Genomic DNA, 12,917 nt, shown 5'->3' with positions numbered 1-12,917 from the left:
AATAATAACCTGAGTTTATTATCAAATTAGTTGAAAGAAATTCTAAGGAAACCCATAGTAGATTTTATTATGTCATTAACTTGCAGCACTTCACTCATCCTGGACCAGCACATAGTGACAGTAGACAACTACTGGCATTTTGTAGATGACTTTACAACAATCCCTCACACTGAGAATACATGTAGCAACAGGGAAGAGGAAAATTTCCCTTTAACAGGAAGAAAGCTCAGGCAAAACCAAAACCTGGAGAATCCAGAGAAGGGACACAAAAAGAAACAGAAGAACTGATCTAGGAGTACTTTCTATGTCAACGAGAAGTATAAAGTTAATAGCAGGAGATTAACAATGTCTAATGGTTAGCAGCATTCTCTCAATTGATTCCCTCCTCGAGGAAAGTGCCAGACATCCAACCTGTAAACATGCCTGCAGTTATCTGAAACATTTACACAAACACAAAAGTCTTCTGCAGTCTGCTAGAAAAGGGAAGAAAATACCAAGTATCCGTTCACTGCAGACAATCCAGAACAACCCACAAAATTGTGGCTTACAGCCATCTGTGGAAAAAAAATCAGTGAGCCTAAGATTATTGCTTCTCGTAATATTAACAAATAAAAATGAATTGTTTGTAAAACTTTCTTTTTAAACAAATTGGTTAATTAGCTTTTAGAGCAATGATAGTTATTGGCTAAACTTGGCTCCATGTATGCATTACAAATATCCCTCCAATAATATGTAAGTGAGGATAAATATATGCGCAGATCAAGTAAATGTTGCCATATTTAATTTTATACCAAATTCAGACAACTAATGTATCCAGAACTGGCTCTTTTCATAAAGGCTGCTGTCTACGAAACCAATTGGTGGAGGGGAGCTTCAATATATTTGAGAGACCTCCCATCACTCTCAAATGTGTTGAAAATTGTATCAACGTGCCAAAATCAGCTGATCCAACATCATTGAAAATGTATAAATGCTTTAGAGGATCTTAAAACTAGATTTTGCAGAGGCTCAGAGTGAATGCTGACCTTTCTAAAGTCTTCTTTAAGCTGCAGCAGCGCTAAATCACATTAGGAGGGTGGTCTGTTGTTGTTAGAAGCTGAAGTTAGTGACCCCGTGGTTTGATAAATTTCCTGTGTGTGTTTTCCACCTGAAACAGCTTTATGTGACCTGCTGAGTGGTTGCTGGACCACACTTCTTATGTTAATGGGACAAGGAAATGTCATAACAAGTTGAAAATAAATGAATGTTTTTAAAAATATCAGAAAAATTCCTTTAAAATAAATCAAAATATTGGTACTTGAACCACTGCCTAAATGTATCAGTGCAATGGGTTGTCTTTTATTTTAGAAATTGCAACTGCTGCATGATCTGCAACAGGTAAATCTAAGCTACACTGGTCCTGAAGAGATGTCCTGCTATGTGCCACATTTTTTACACACATTAAGGCCCTAAAAGTACATTTAATTGCACCAAGGACATGGCCAAACTGTATAACTCATCTAAACTTCCAGAGAGATTGAAAATATCAATTATTTCATTTTTATGAGCACAATTTTGTTAGTTTTTGGTCTTTCCAAATACCTGTTTCTTATATAGAATGCGATCATTATGACGATGATGATGACGACGATTATTATTATTATTATTATTATTATTATTATTATTATTATTATTATTATAACAATTTTATTATTATGGTTAAAAAAGTTTTCCCAATGATAAAAGATGCCGTTTTCACATGAAATACAGACTGCAGACATGAATAGTGATCGAAGATGGACCAGTTTATCCACATACCCTGTAATGCATCAACAGTTGGGTCAGAAAGTAGTAGAATAAACCACAATCTCACTCCAATCAGCTTGCATGACTTGACGGCAAACTGATGTGGTTGTCAAGGCGACCGCTAATGTGGACAAAAGCTAACACGGAGCTATGTTAACTTTAACGTGACTCTCGGGCCGCCCTTTCAAGACCGTGTGGACGTGAAAGGACGCTGCGTTTTATCTGCTTCCCCGCAATTTACAAACACATACGGACGAAGTCTCCGGTGAGCTTGATGAAACACGACGTACCCGTAAACGGACAGGTCTCCTGCCTCCTAGCGTGGGAAATATCCTGCGAGAAGGAGCCGAAACTATTAACATCGTGGAAGTGTTAGCGCTACCGCGTAAAATTAAACGGCGTGATATCCCGGGCAACGTCGCCTGTCATGTGACATTACTGTAAAGTATTGTTTACTGATAAGGAAAGAGTGTTCCCACCCTTATGTTCCAGTTGCGTCAGTTGATGGAGCTCGAGCCGCTCCGCGCACCTCAGCAGGTACACGTCTCGAGCACAGACAGGGAACTTTTGTTCTCCACTCAGATCAGAAACAGACGTGCCTCTGCGCTCTCTTTCACTTGTCAGTGGATTCGTGTCTTGCATTACTTTGCCTGATGGCTGCTGACAGTAAATCTGTTTTAATTTCGAACATATCTAATTAAGTGGCGTTCCAGTACAGCAGCCGGGGAGACCTGTCATGCACTGGTGAAGCCAATAAGCAAGACAAAGGTGCAGCGGAGACAATGCAGTGATGAAACCTGCAAGTCATTTCTCTTATTTTTATTAGTCTCTCCTTGCAACATCCCATCCCCCTTCATATTTCTCCTCTCCTTAGTTTTCAGATCACTATTAACCTTCCAAAGCATTCCATGCATTTTAGTTAGAGACAACCCCCGACACCCCTCCCCTTTCCTGGATGACAATACTGCTTGCTGTACCTGAGACTGGTGGCCATGAAGCGCCAGCAGCAGCACAGTGCCTCTGTGGCTGAATGCAGCGGCGCAGGCAGCTCTGCTCACCGGCATTGTTTCAACTGAGCCTCCCTTCTTTCCCACTACCACACAATTACCTTGCTTTTGCCGATCTGTCGTAACTCCATCCCGTCCCTGCCCCTAGGTCTCCAAATCCTGCTGTGGGATAATTCCTCTCCATGAAAAGAGCAGGCTGGATGAAGATGGACAGATAGCGCGCGAGAGAGAGAGAACGAGAGGGGGAGAAAGGGAGGGTTGGAGGACCGTCCTCTCTCCTCAGCGCTCGATTCTGTTTATTTCTCTGCTTGACGAGCCTGTAGACTCGGAGGAATGAGGGGAGAAAAAGAGGAGACACAGCAGCCAGGAGCACCTCCTCCCCTCGCCTCTTTTCTCCTCATATATTTCCCTGTCTATTGTCTGTTGTATTGAGTTGATGGGCCACAGAGCAGATGCTGCGTGTTCTTCAGCTACTTTGATGAGCCAGAGTCTGGATTCGGTCGCACAGCTGCTGCTGCCTCGCAAGTACACTGAAGCTATTTTCCCTCATTTTGTTCACAAGACGCCATTTTTCTGAGATGAAATGACTGAGCTTGGCGTTCACCCTTATCTGTGTGACACACAAACACACTGCGTGTTAATATGTATTGGAAGACTGCAGATTTATATTCCTGTGAGGAAATATCAAGACTCAGATCCATCACATGTAGAGAGATTCAAGGGCCCCCAACATTTAGGTAAATATGTGGGACAAATTCAAAACATCTGGACACATGTCTTCTGCATTTATTTTTATAAAACATCACACTGTGTAAAAATAATGTCAACTTTTTTTTAGTTCTTTTGCATAAATCATCTTGGGGTGAACAGCAGAACCACCAAAAGTGAACCCCACCCATCTCAAAAATAAGCACATGAATCTCATGAGTGCACTTTGTTTAACCAGGTGTGAGCATCCTGGGGTGGATGTGTTTTATCATAAATACGCATTCATCATGACCAAACAAGCAACAGAAAACAGAAGGCATAAAGTTCTCTCAGTTAGACATCAGGCACAGTAAAAAGACGCTCCCAGCAGGGCCACCTTTCTCATTAGCCGTCTCCTGGTTCAGCGGGTTCCGATGGCGCCCCCCTGTGGTCAGAGATAGGAAGTATAATTATAAGTAGTAGTGTCAGGGCATAAAAGACAGCGGTGCTCTGAGATGTTAGAAAGTGATGAGGTGATGTAAGTGCTGCAGAATACAGCACAAACCTTCAATCAAATGCATACATACATTAATTATGCGTAACATCATTACGATTTATTGCATGTGTGCCTAAGCAACAGTCCAGTTTATGTTCATACTGACTTGTCCTCAGAACAATGGAAGAAGGCAGTTTGGCCCAGTGGATTACATTTTCTTCAACATCAGAAGGATTCCAGAGTGTGAGTTCATGGCATCATGATGCATGATGATAAAAACGTGCATCCAGTGGGGAGAGTATGATGGTCTGTTATACTGAACCTTAGGTTCCTTCCATGAGTCTGTTACTTGGTTTCCTTGCTACACACTGTGTACATCCCTTTATAGAAACCTTATAGGAAACATGCCACCAAGTAAAAATGCTTCAGGAATGGTTTGAGAAGGCAAAGGTTTTTCACTTGACCTCCAAAGTCCGTGGATCAATGGAAACCTAAGGGTTTGCAAAACCTAAAGGGTCTACTGCTAACATCTTTATGCCTGATACAACAGAGGTGTAGTAAAGTCAAACCTCAACACTTAAACACTCAAAAGCAGGAAGCAGACTATAGCCCATTGCATTCTGGTTAAATACAACTAAAACAAACATGTGAGTCTAGAGCTAGTGTAAGAAATGGCTCATGGTCTTTTTCCAAAGAAAAATGAGAAATCCTATAACCGCTATCTGATGCTACTCCATATTTATTTTCATTTTGTGAAGAAAGAAGTTGTGCTCTGTTTTTTCCTCAGAAGTTTTCATACTGTTTCTTTCAGTGGTCCATGTTACAGTGCAACTACAAGTGAGGGCCTGAAACAGGTTTTTCAAAGTGACACAGTGTTTCTGCACTCATTTGACACAGTGCAATTTGAAAGTGAACCGCACCAACTGAAAAGGTAACAAGTGTCGAAATGTTGGTCCCCAATCGAACCAAGTCTACTGGTCCACCAGATGTGAAAACACCCTTAGTCACTTATCTGCAAATACCTTACCAGGCATGTCAGTAGATGGGCTGCCATGTTTTGGTAATCCATCTACCAAACCTCGATATAGCCTCCCATATAGAACACACTCAGGCATACTTCATTTACCAAAGTAGTTAACTTCTGAATGTAGTTACTACACTACATATTATTAGTATCCAACTAGACGGATGAAGGTTTGCCACAGTTAACAGACATTTATTCTATGTTATTGTTTTGTATATTTTGCATTACAATATATTATGGAAAAGACCCATAAATAGTATTCATTCTATTCACTTATTAGTTAGACATAACTTTGCTTCTGTTTTTCCACATTAAATTCTTTTGAACTCAGACTGAAGTTTTGTGACTTTAACAAATATGAATATGCACATTGTCTGTTGAGATTGGCCCCCTGTACACTAGGTGGCAGAGTTATTCCACAGATAACTCATCACATTGCTGTGAACACTGCTGTTGAATACTGATGAATGACTTCCCTGTGTTTTGCCAGGCATGTAAAAGAAATGTTCAACAAAGTCTGTTTGCTGTCATAGTTTAACTGGAGCCACATTTGTTTTCTTAAGTTCCATCAGAAGCGTGTATTGAACATATTGGACGTCTGTACATGTTGACTACCCCACCCACTTACCCTGAATAAGGTGGTGGAGGGGCATCATGCTGTCCACTGTGGATCAAAGCTTCATTGTAGCTGGGTAAAGGTGGAGGTGGGACCACCACTCCAGACAGGGGCACCACCTCTGGGACTGGGGCCCCATCTGCTCCCATTCTGACTGGAGCACTAGAGCAGAGCAAGGAAATAAAATAAAAGCACAGAACTGAGGAAGCTGACTAGCAAAACAATAAAAAGATAGAAATGTTTTAAAATTGGATAAAAATAAATTAATTTCATAAACCAATGACATCAGCTTGAATCACATCTGTTTCCTACACATACAGATACATTTACTGCCTGCTTTTCAAACAGGAGTAAAATCATGATAAGCTCACATTAAAAAAAACCAACCAATAGAGTACATTTATTCAATGGAAAAGGATAATCCACAGTACTACGGACTGTGTACATACTTTTATAGAAAACCTGTATCGAGCAGCCAGTGGTCTCTTTCAGCAAGATAATGCCTCCTCTATGGGGAACATTTTCTGCCATAATTCGAGAGCACATATTTTTCTGTCTGAAAGCAGGACTTCGTGTCTTTCTTCTCAAAACTTGTAATGCTTGTACTCAAAACTTCTGCTCTGTTTCAGAGATTCACCGTGTTTTCTCAAATCTTTCTCTTCGCGCTCAAAACTTGTCTGATCAAATTTCCACTTGCATACCTCTGCTTGCTTGTGAATCATTTTCTGCTCACGCTTGGAACAAAGGAGCACCATCGCCTGGCAACTTCTTGGCCAGTAGAATGAAAGTCTGGGTGCGTTTGTTTCCTTCTAGTAGGTGTACCTGTGTGGCTACCATTTAATTCAAGGGGCACATCTAGAAGCTTCAGGACCATGTCCCTCCAGGAATGCTGGTTGAGACCACTGCCTTAGGGTCAACTGTGTTTAAAATGTATCTTTTACTTTGATAATTTGTTCTGATTTTTCAGTAAAATTTTGCACTTCGATGTAAACATACCGGCCAGTCCTTGTTCTGGGTTTCTTCTTGTTTTTGTAGCAGTAGACTCCAAGGACCATGGCAATAACAGCAGTCACTACTATGGCCAGGATTCCCGCCACCAACCCAGAAACATCCAAGTTGGAGGAACTTGGACCTGCTAGAATAAAATGTTTGTTACAAACAATAAAAACAAAATATGTCTGCACTCTATTGAGCTGATCTGCTTTCAGAATTTATCTTTTACTGTGAATTCTCACTTCTTATAACAGTTCTGTTTGTTGGCAACAAAAACTCTCTGAAATCCATAATATGCAGACAGTTGACTGACGATTTGAAGATGAGGTTAAAATGTATTGCTTTTTACCAATAATTCAATGAAGGTTATTTCAAAAATAGTTACACAGTTTTCCAAAATGCTAAACAATGGATTTGGTCTTTCATTTAAGCTTGTTTTTTTTTTTCAACAGACAAGCAAAATTGAAATGATTTTCAATTTATTGTTTTACTACATGTATTGTTTAGTCCAGGTTTCTGACTTTGATTTTAATGGCGCTTGTCTTGGTTTCTAGGAACCTCTTTTGTGTTTTTGTTTTGTGTTTTAGTCTTTTCTCAAGTTTTAATTTGGTTACATAGAAATGTATTTAGCTTTAATAACACTATATTCTGTCTTATTTTACATTTGCAATACATTTTGCCCAATGTTGCTTTGTTATTCCACGTCTTAGCTTCTAATCTTCGCTGAATTTGTCACTATTTTCTTACATCTGAAGTTGAAACCAGAAGTTTATATACACCGAACAAAGAAATTAAATTAGACCAAATGTCTCTTATTTTAGGTCAATTGGGAATTACCAAAATGATTTCTATTTGCTAAAAGCCAGAAAACTTAGCAATAAGATTCAAGAATCAGACGTTTGTATAAATAATAATTGCTACCTTACTAAACAATGAGAGAAAACTGATCTGATGTCATAGCTTTCAAAACTTCTGACAGTTTAACTGACACAATAATGTATATGAAATTAACTGTACCTGTTTTATTCTGAATTAAACTGAACTTGTAGATTATGAACTCTTCCAGAAGTGTGTTGTTGCCTTTAGTGCGCTAAAACATATCCATCCCTTTTCCCCCCTCACACTTAAATGTTATAAATTCATTTTGAATGAGCTCAGCCTAAAGCTATGCATGAAAGAATGAAGATGAAGATTTTTCAAACCTGGTTTCTTATCATATGTACTCCAAAATTCTCTCTGAAAAAAGAGGAAAACAACCGGTCAATAAAGTGGCCTCTGATAATATTCTCTTTAAAACATTTTCCATTCGCTTATTTTTCATATTTTCTTTCCAAGCCACCATACTTTCCTTTCTCCAGTGGTCTTCAGTACCTTTACAGGGTTTCTGGAGGTTTTAGAGAATTGGATCAATGTGAACATGTCTTTGACATTTCAAGTTGTTATTTATAAATACCCTATATAAACATGTTTCATGTTTCTCATCTCACAGCCATAAACTTCAACTTATTATCTTTCAATTTTACATTTGTAGCGCAGATCAATAACATTTTTGACTGTATGTTTTTTTGGAAGGAAGGAAAAGAAATTGTAATAAGATTTTGGATCTTTAATTTTTGTATTCACTTTTTCTTTTTCTTTGATAATGATTTTTTTGTTAAATTCACTGTTTTGCATGTATCCATTACTTTTCCTAGAGTGCTTTGAGAATGACACAGCTACTTGATTATAAAAAAGTTATTAAATTCATCTTTTACTGTAGTCAGAGCAGCATATCTTTGCAATATTTACCATCTAGCAGGTTGAAATTGTGACTTCATGTTACTGACAACAATGTTTAGGGCCACAGACCAGCAAAAAAAAATAAAGCTACTGAAAAATATCCCACAGCATGATGCTGTTACCACCATCTGCAGTAATAGGCACTGTTAGTCCTTCAACATATATTGCACTTTGTATTGTGGCCTCAACAGGCTTTCTTCCATGAAGACCTCATTATCAGCTCCAACCATCTTCTCATCAACTCTGACCTGCTTTCTTGTTGCTGAACCTCCACAGCAACAAGAAAGCTGTGGAGGTCATTCACCCTAAGTATCTTGTATTTAAAATATTTATGTTTCTATATAAGCCCATAAGTTCTGCAATGGTCTAATTTAAGCAGAGCACATCAGGCGTTCCATCATCTCTCCATGTTGAGATGATGGAATGAGATTTGTGGCTGTCGCACATTAAAATGCAGAAATGTTTATGATGTATGAATACTTTTGTTAAGACAGGTAGTATTTTCAGGAGATTACTCATCTGTACATAACTGATTTGTTTCAGGCATAACATCTGAATGAACTCTTAGAATCCTTACTGTCTTTTCATCATCTTCAAAAATTTCTCTGGCCTCCTCATAGTTGCATATTTCATCTCTGCATTCCCTCTGCAGGTCACCCTGCATCACCAGCTCAAAGTCCCAGTGGTTAGCAAGCAAGGAGCGAGACATGAAGGATGTTGCTGACTCTGCATCCAAAAACACTGGATCTCCTGCAGGAATCAAGTCATTTTTCAGATCAGTGAAAGAAACTAGACTGTAACAGGCTGCAACATTGCACTCATGAGGGGAGGTCCAATTCTTGAGAGGTTTTAATTGAACAATGTTAGGGAACTTTGTAGGAATGCCACTCATCATGCATCGTCAAATGACCTTGGGGTGTTTTTAGGAGTAAACGTTTGGCATGTGGCAGAAAAAAGTCCACAGAACTTTAAGTTCAAATGTAGGATTGAAGGACTCCGATCCTCAATGTGCTTAAACAGAATCAAGAGTTTATCAAACAGGAAAATAGTGGTGGTTTCACTACTTTGGGATTTAAGAAATTACAGAGAACCTGAAGTTGTTCTGATTTTATAGTCATAAAATAAAAAATAAAAAAATTTAAAAATAGCTCAGAGTGTATCAATCCAAATATCAGAGTTCATGCTGGCACATATGATGGAATTAAAATTTCCCGACAGAAATAGAATTTTCTGGCAGAGGCTATTTAGACAAACAAATCTGAAATATCCAGATAATCTCTGTAATACATTAATGCTTTTCACACTGTCATCTGTGATCAGAGATGATATTTTAGCAGACCAACTAAACTATTATTATATATTCAAGAAGCTGACAAAAATCTTTCTGGAACTCAAACATTTATACATATTTTGGTGTTTTAATAAGGAGGAGGATGTTCTCTTTTCTTAAGGTGCAATTTTGAGCTGAGAAGATTGTCTCTGAAACAGCAGATTTTCATAAGCAGGTTCTTCTTTAATGAAAACTCATTTTGAAATAGAATAATGAAAGACATTGATAAGTAACTAAACAGTGTACTTCATTAGCAATTATAATAAACCAAAAGTTACTGTGACCACAGTACTAACATAAAATATATAATGCTTATAAATTTAGAAAACATTCTAAATATTTTTTATATGTAATTTGTTCACAAAAATTGTACATGTAAGATATACTAATCAAGCAAGTTATTATTACATAAAAAATCTATATACTTGAAGTGTACACAGTATAACTTTAGTTGTATACCTTTGGTATACAATTAAAAGATCCAAAAAGCATGTGATAGAACAATTAGTACACCTTAAATTGGGATTTTCTACAATTTAGTTACAATTAAAATACACAAAATTACAAAATTAGTTGTTCCAAAATGACATACTTCAGGTCAAATAATCCTTAAACCTGAAGTATAGTTTAAGGATTAAGGAAGTGATGATTGGCTTCAAGTATTTTCAAGTATGCTAAACTATAATATTCTTAGTATATTTATTTTTCACAAGGGAATGCACATAGCAGACCAGTTCTATTTGATGTCATCAGCTAATCTTCATTCAGTTTCAATAGTCATCTCACTTTGCATAGCGAGATCATAATCTCATACAGTCATAAGAAGTATTATATTTCTGATTCTTCACTCAAAAAGTTTTCCTTTGATAGTCGGTGGTGTTTGTTTGCTGTGAGAGGAAGAGTTCTTTACCTGGTGCTTGTTGGTTACGAACATAACATTGGCCTGTCTGCAGCAGGGACAGCAACACGATCCAATGCAATACTGCCATCAAGGGAAACGCCTAGAAGAGAAATAAGAAAACATTGAGCCTTTAGGGTGAACTCCTAAGATTTGAGATCAACAGAGTACAGCACAATAGAAAGGAGAACTCACCTGCCTAAGAGGACTGTGCCTCCGACCGTCAGAGTGACCCATTCTTCAACTCCTTAAATGATAAAAAATCCATTCAACACTTCAGACTTTCAGAAAAATGGGAGGAGCCATGAAGCCTGACACTGAGCTGGCTCGATACTGCTGGTTGAGATGACCACAAACCTGTTCTGCAACATGTCAACTGAAGGCAGGAAACTCTCAAAACAAGTCTGAGTGCCTGCATGTTCCTCTGTTTACTCACTGGCTGCGTAGGGAACTGAACCAACAAACAAAACAGGGACCAGAAGAAACAAGATCAGTTCTTCTGGGGAGCTCTGCTCAAACTGAGTCAGCATGACACAATAAACCATCAAGTTCTGCTGCAGAGAAGTCACTTCAACACAAAAGGGTTGGACGTACAGCAGGCCTGTCAAACTTTGCTGTACAATAAATTGTCTCAGTAATTATTGAGATAAAAGATAATGTTGTTCCAATACCCTTTTCCAGTAATATATTGATCAATTTTGCACCCTCAGTGACCAATAAATTTAAACTTTGTAAACGGTTAACAATGGAACTGAAAAACACATTAAATATCCAAAATAAAAACACAACTAAAAACAATAAATTAATCTGAAATAAAAACCACACAACCCAAAACCATCAATAAAATGATTGATTATGTCTTTGCTCTTCAAAAAATATCAATGGTCAGAATGGAAATGATCGAGCTCACTTTAATTTAGCATGCGACTGATTACATATATAATTGCTTATAGTTAAAAAGGCAAAAAAAGGAAAAGGTTAAATATATATAATATAAAATGTTGAATATAAATTTCTTATACATTGTTTAATAACATTGTTTATCAAGGTAGTAAAACTTTTGTTCATGCCTCAAAACAACAAACCCTGACAGTTTAGTGACAGAGGTTCTACAGCAAAAACATGACTTGTCCTGATCACTAAATGTAGCAGGTATCTTCAGTTTTCCATCTCTTGCTCTTGATGCTCCTCAGCCTCCTGCCTAAGGGGAGCAGCTGTTGTCGTCTGTGTGCAAGATGGGTGGAGCATCATGCTGCATAGAGGTCAGAGCTGGAGGAAATCTGCTCCTCATAGTCCTCTGTGCAGTCTGACCCACCCTCTGCAGAGTCGTCTTTACATTAAGACTTATCAACCAAGAACCTCAACCAAGACACAACATAGTTTTGTCTCAGTTGACACAAAACTATGTTTTGGTAAAGTATACTTAGGTGAGCTAAACTGTGGACTAGACGTTTACACATAACTAGTGGCCTTGCTCTCGTATCTGTCTGATCTGTTTCACTCTCTCCCTGCTCAGCAAATCAGATTTGGTTAGTTGTCCTGAAATTGAAGAGGAAGTTGAGAGGTGACCACTCATTCTCATTTGTAGTCTCCTTTTAAAGCTTCTGTTTTCTCACTGGCGTTTAACTCAGCTTGAAGTATTGTTTTTTGCTGTTGTTATTGTGTTGTTTGTTTTTGATTCTGGTTGTGGTGTACAGGACTTTGGGGAACTGTGTTGTTTTTTTTAAGTGCTTTATAAACATGCTTAAATTGAATTGAATAGGAGTAGTGCAATGGTAGTAAAGAGAACAGAACACTTGTGTCAGATACTTCAGCAAACTAAAATGTGAGTCACAAATATATACCTATTATACTTATAGCATATAAATGAGTCTGCTTGCAGCATTCTTGAATGTATAATTTGGTTGACATATTACTTTATCACACTATACTGAAATAAACTTTATATAAACTTAAAAATCTCACAATTTAATCCAAAGAACTATTAAATTAGTATTCTTTCTAGTAAACAACAAGTAGATGGTCAGTAGCACACTTGATCTACTTACACTCCAGTATACTTATGAACTTCAGATATTCTACTTTTTGCTAACAATGATGAGAAACATAGTTGTGATAAAGTGCTGAAGTCAGAGTGAAAGAAAGAGTAGGAACTTCTTAAAGAGACAGAGGCCCAATTTCAAGGCCTCAAATTATGAAGTCAAATTTATTTTAAATTATGTCTGATATATATACAGCCTTTTTATAACAGCTGAAGGTAGGATAATTACTTGATTGTGCTATAAAAGGAACTATGTGCCTT

The 12,917-nt window shown here is 37.8% G+C and overlaps 2 protein-coding genes across 4 annotated transcripts in view; both read right to left on the bottom strand.

Annotated features, from left to right (window-relative positions):
• prr12b (proline rich 12b) overlaps positions 1–3,476 on the bottom strand; it is a 40,980-nt gene extending 37,504 nt beyond the window's left edge. For both annotated transcript variants that reach the window (XR_006368982.1, XM_044099020.1), the window contains exon 1: positions 2,894–3,476. Coding sequence is in view for 1 of the 2 variants with exons in the window: in XM_044099020.1 (XP_043954955.1) it covers positions 2,894–2,976 (83 nt within the window). In the remaining variant the exon portion in view is untranslated. The remainder of the gene's footprint in view (positions 1–2,893) is intronic.
• Positions 3,477–3,556: 80 nt separating this feature from the next.
• prrg2 (proline rich Gla (G-carboxyglutamic acid) 2) lies at positions 3,557–10,921 on the bottom strand. 2 transcript variants are annotated; one of them, XM_044099021.1, is made up of 7 exons: positions 10,811–10,921; positions 10,628–10,718; positions 8,965–9,137; positions 7,811–7,844; positions 6,612–6,750; positions 5,628–5,777; positions 3,557–3,924 (listed from the first exon to the last, which is right to left on the bottom strand). In XM_044099021.1, exons 1-7 carry the CDS (start codon positions 10,850–10,852, stop codon positions 3,885–3,887), a joined length of 669 nt encoding a protein of 222 aa, XP_043954956.1. In that variant the 5' UTR covers positions 10,853–10,921; the 3' UTR covers positions 3,557–3,884. The 2 variants fall into 2 exon arrangements, with proteins under 2 accessions (XP_043954956.1, XP_043954957.1); XM_044099022.1 differs by having other exon boundaries at positions 6,612–6,747.
• Between the last annotated feature and the right edge of the window lie 1,996 nt (positions 10,922–12,917).

Source organism: Gambusia affinis, linkage group LG19 (assembly GCF_019740435.1).
Source record: "Gambusia affinis linkage group LG19, SWU_Gaff_1.0, whole genome shotgun sequence".
NCBI classification, from domain to species: domain Eukaryota; kingdom Metazoa; phylum Chordata; class Actinopteri; order Cyprinodontiformes; family Poeciliidae; genus Gambusia; species Gambusia affinis.
Note: the sequence above shows the minus strand (reverse complement) of the source record. Positions and strands in the feature narration are given on the sequence as shown.

Excerpts from the sequence above, each read along its gene's own strand:
- prrg2 (XM_044099021.1), bottom strand. The coding sequence starts at position 10,852 with ATGGGTCACTCTGACGGTCGGAGGCACAGTCCTCTTAGGCAG. Across the intron at positions 10,719-10,810 it reads GGCACAGTCCTCTTAGGCAG|GCGTTTCCCTTGATGGCAGT; the intron begins GTGAGTTCTCCT and ends TTTCTCTTCTAG. Across the intron at positions 6,751-7,810 it reads TACATATGATAAGAAACCAG|CAGGTCCAAGTTCCTCCAAC; the intron begins GTTTGAAAAATC and ends ATTTTATTCTAG.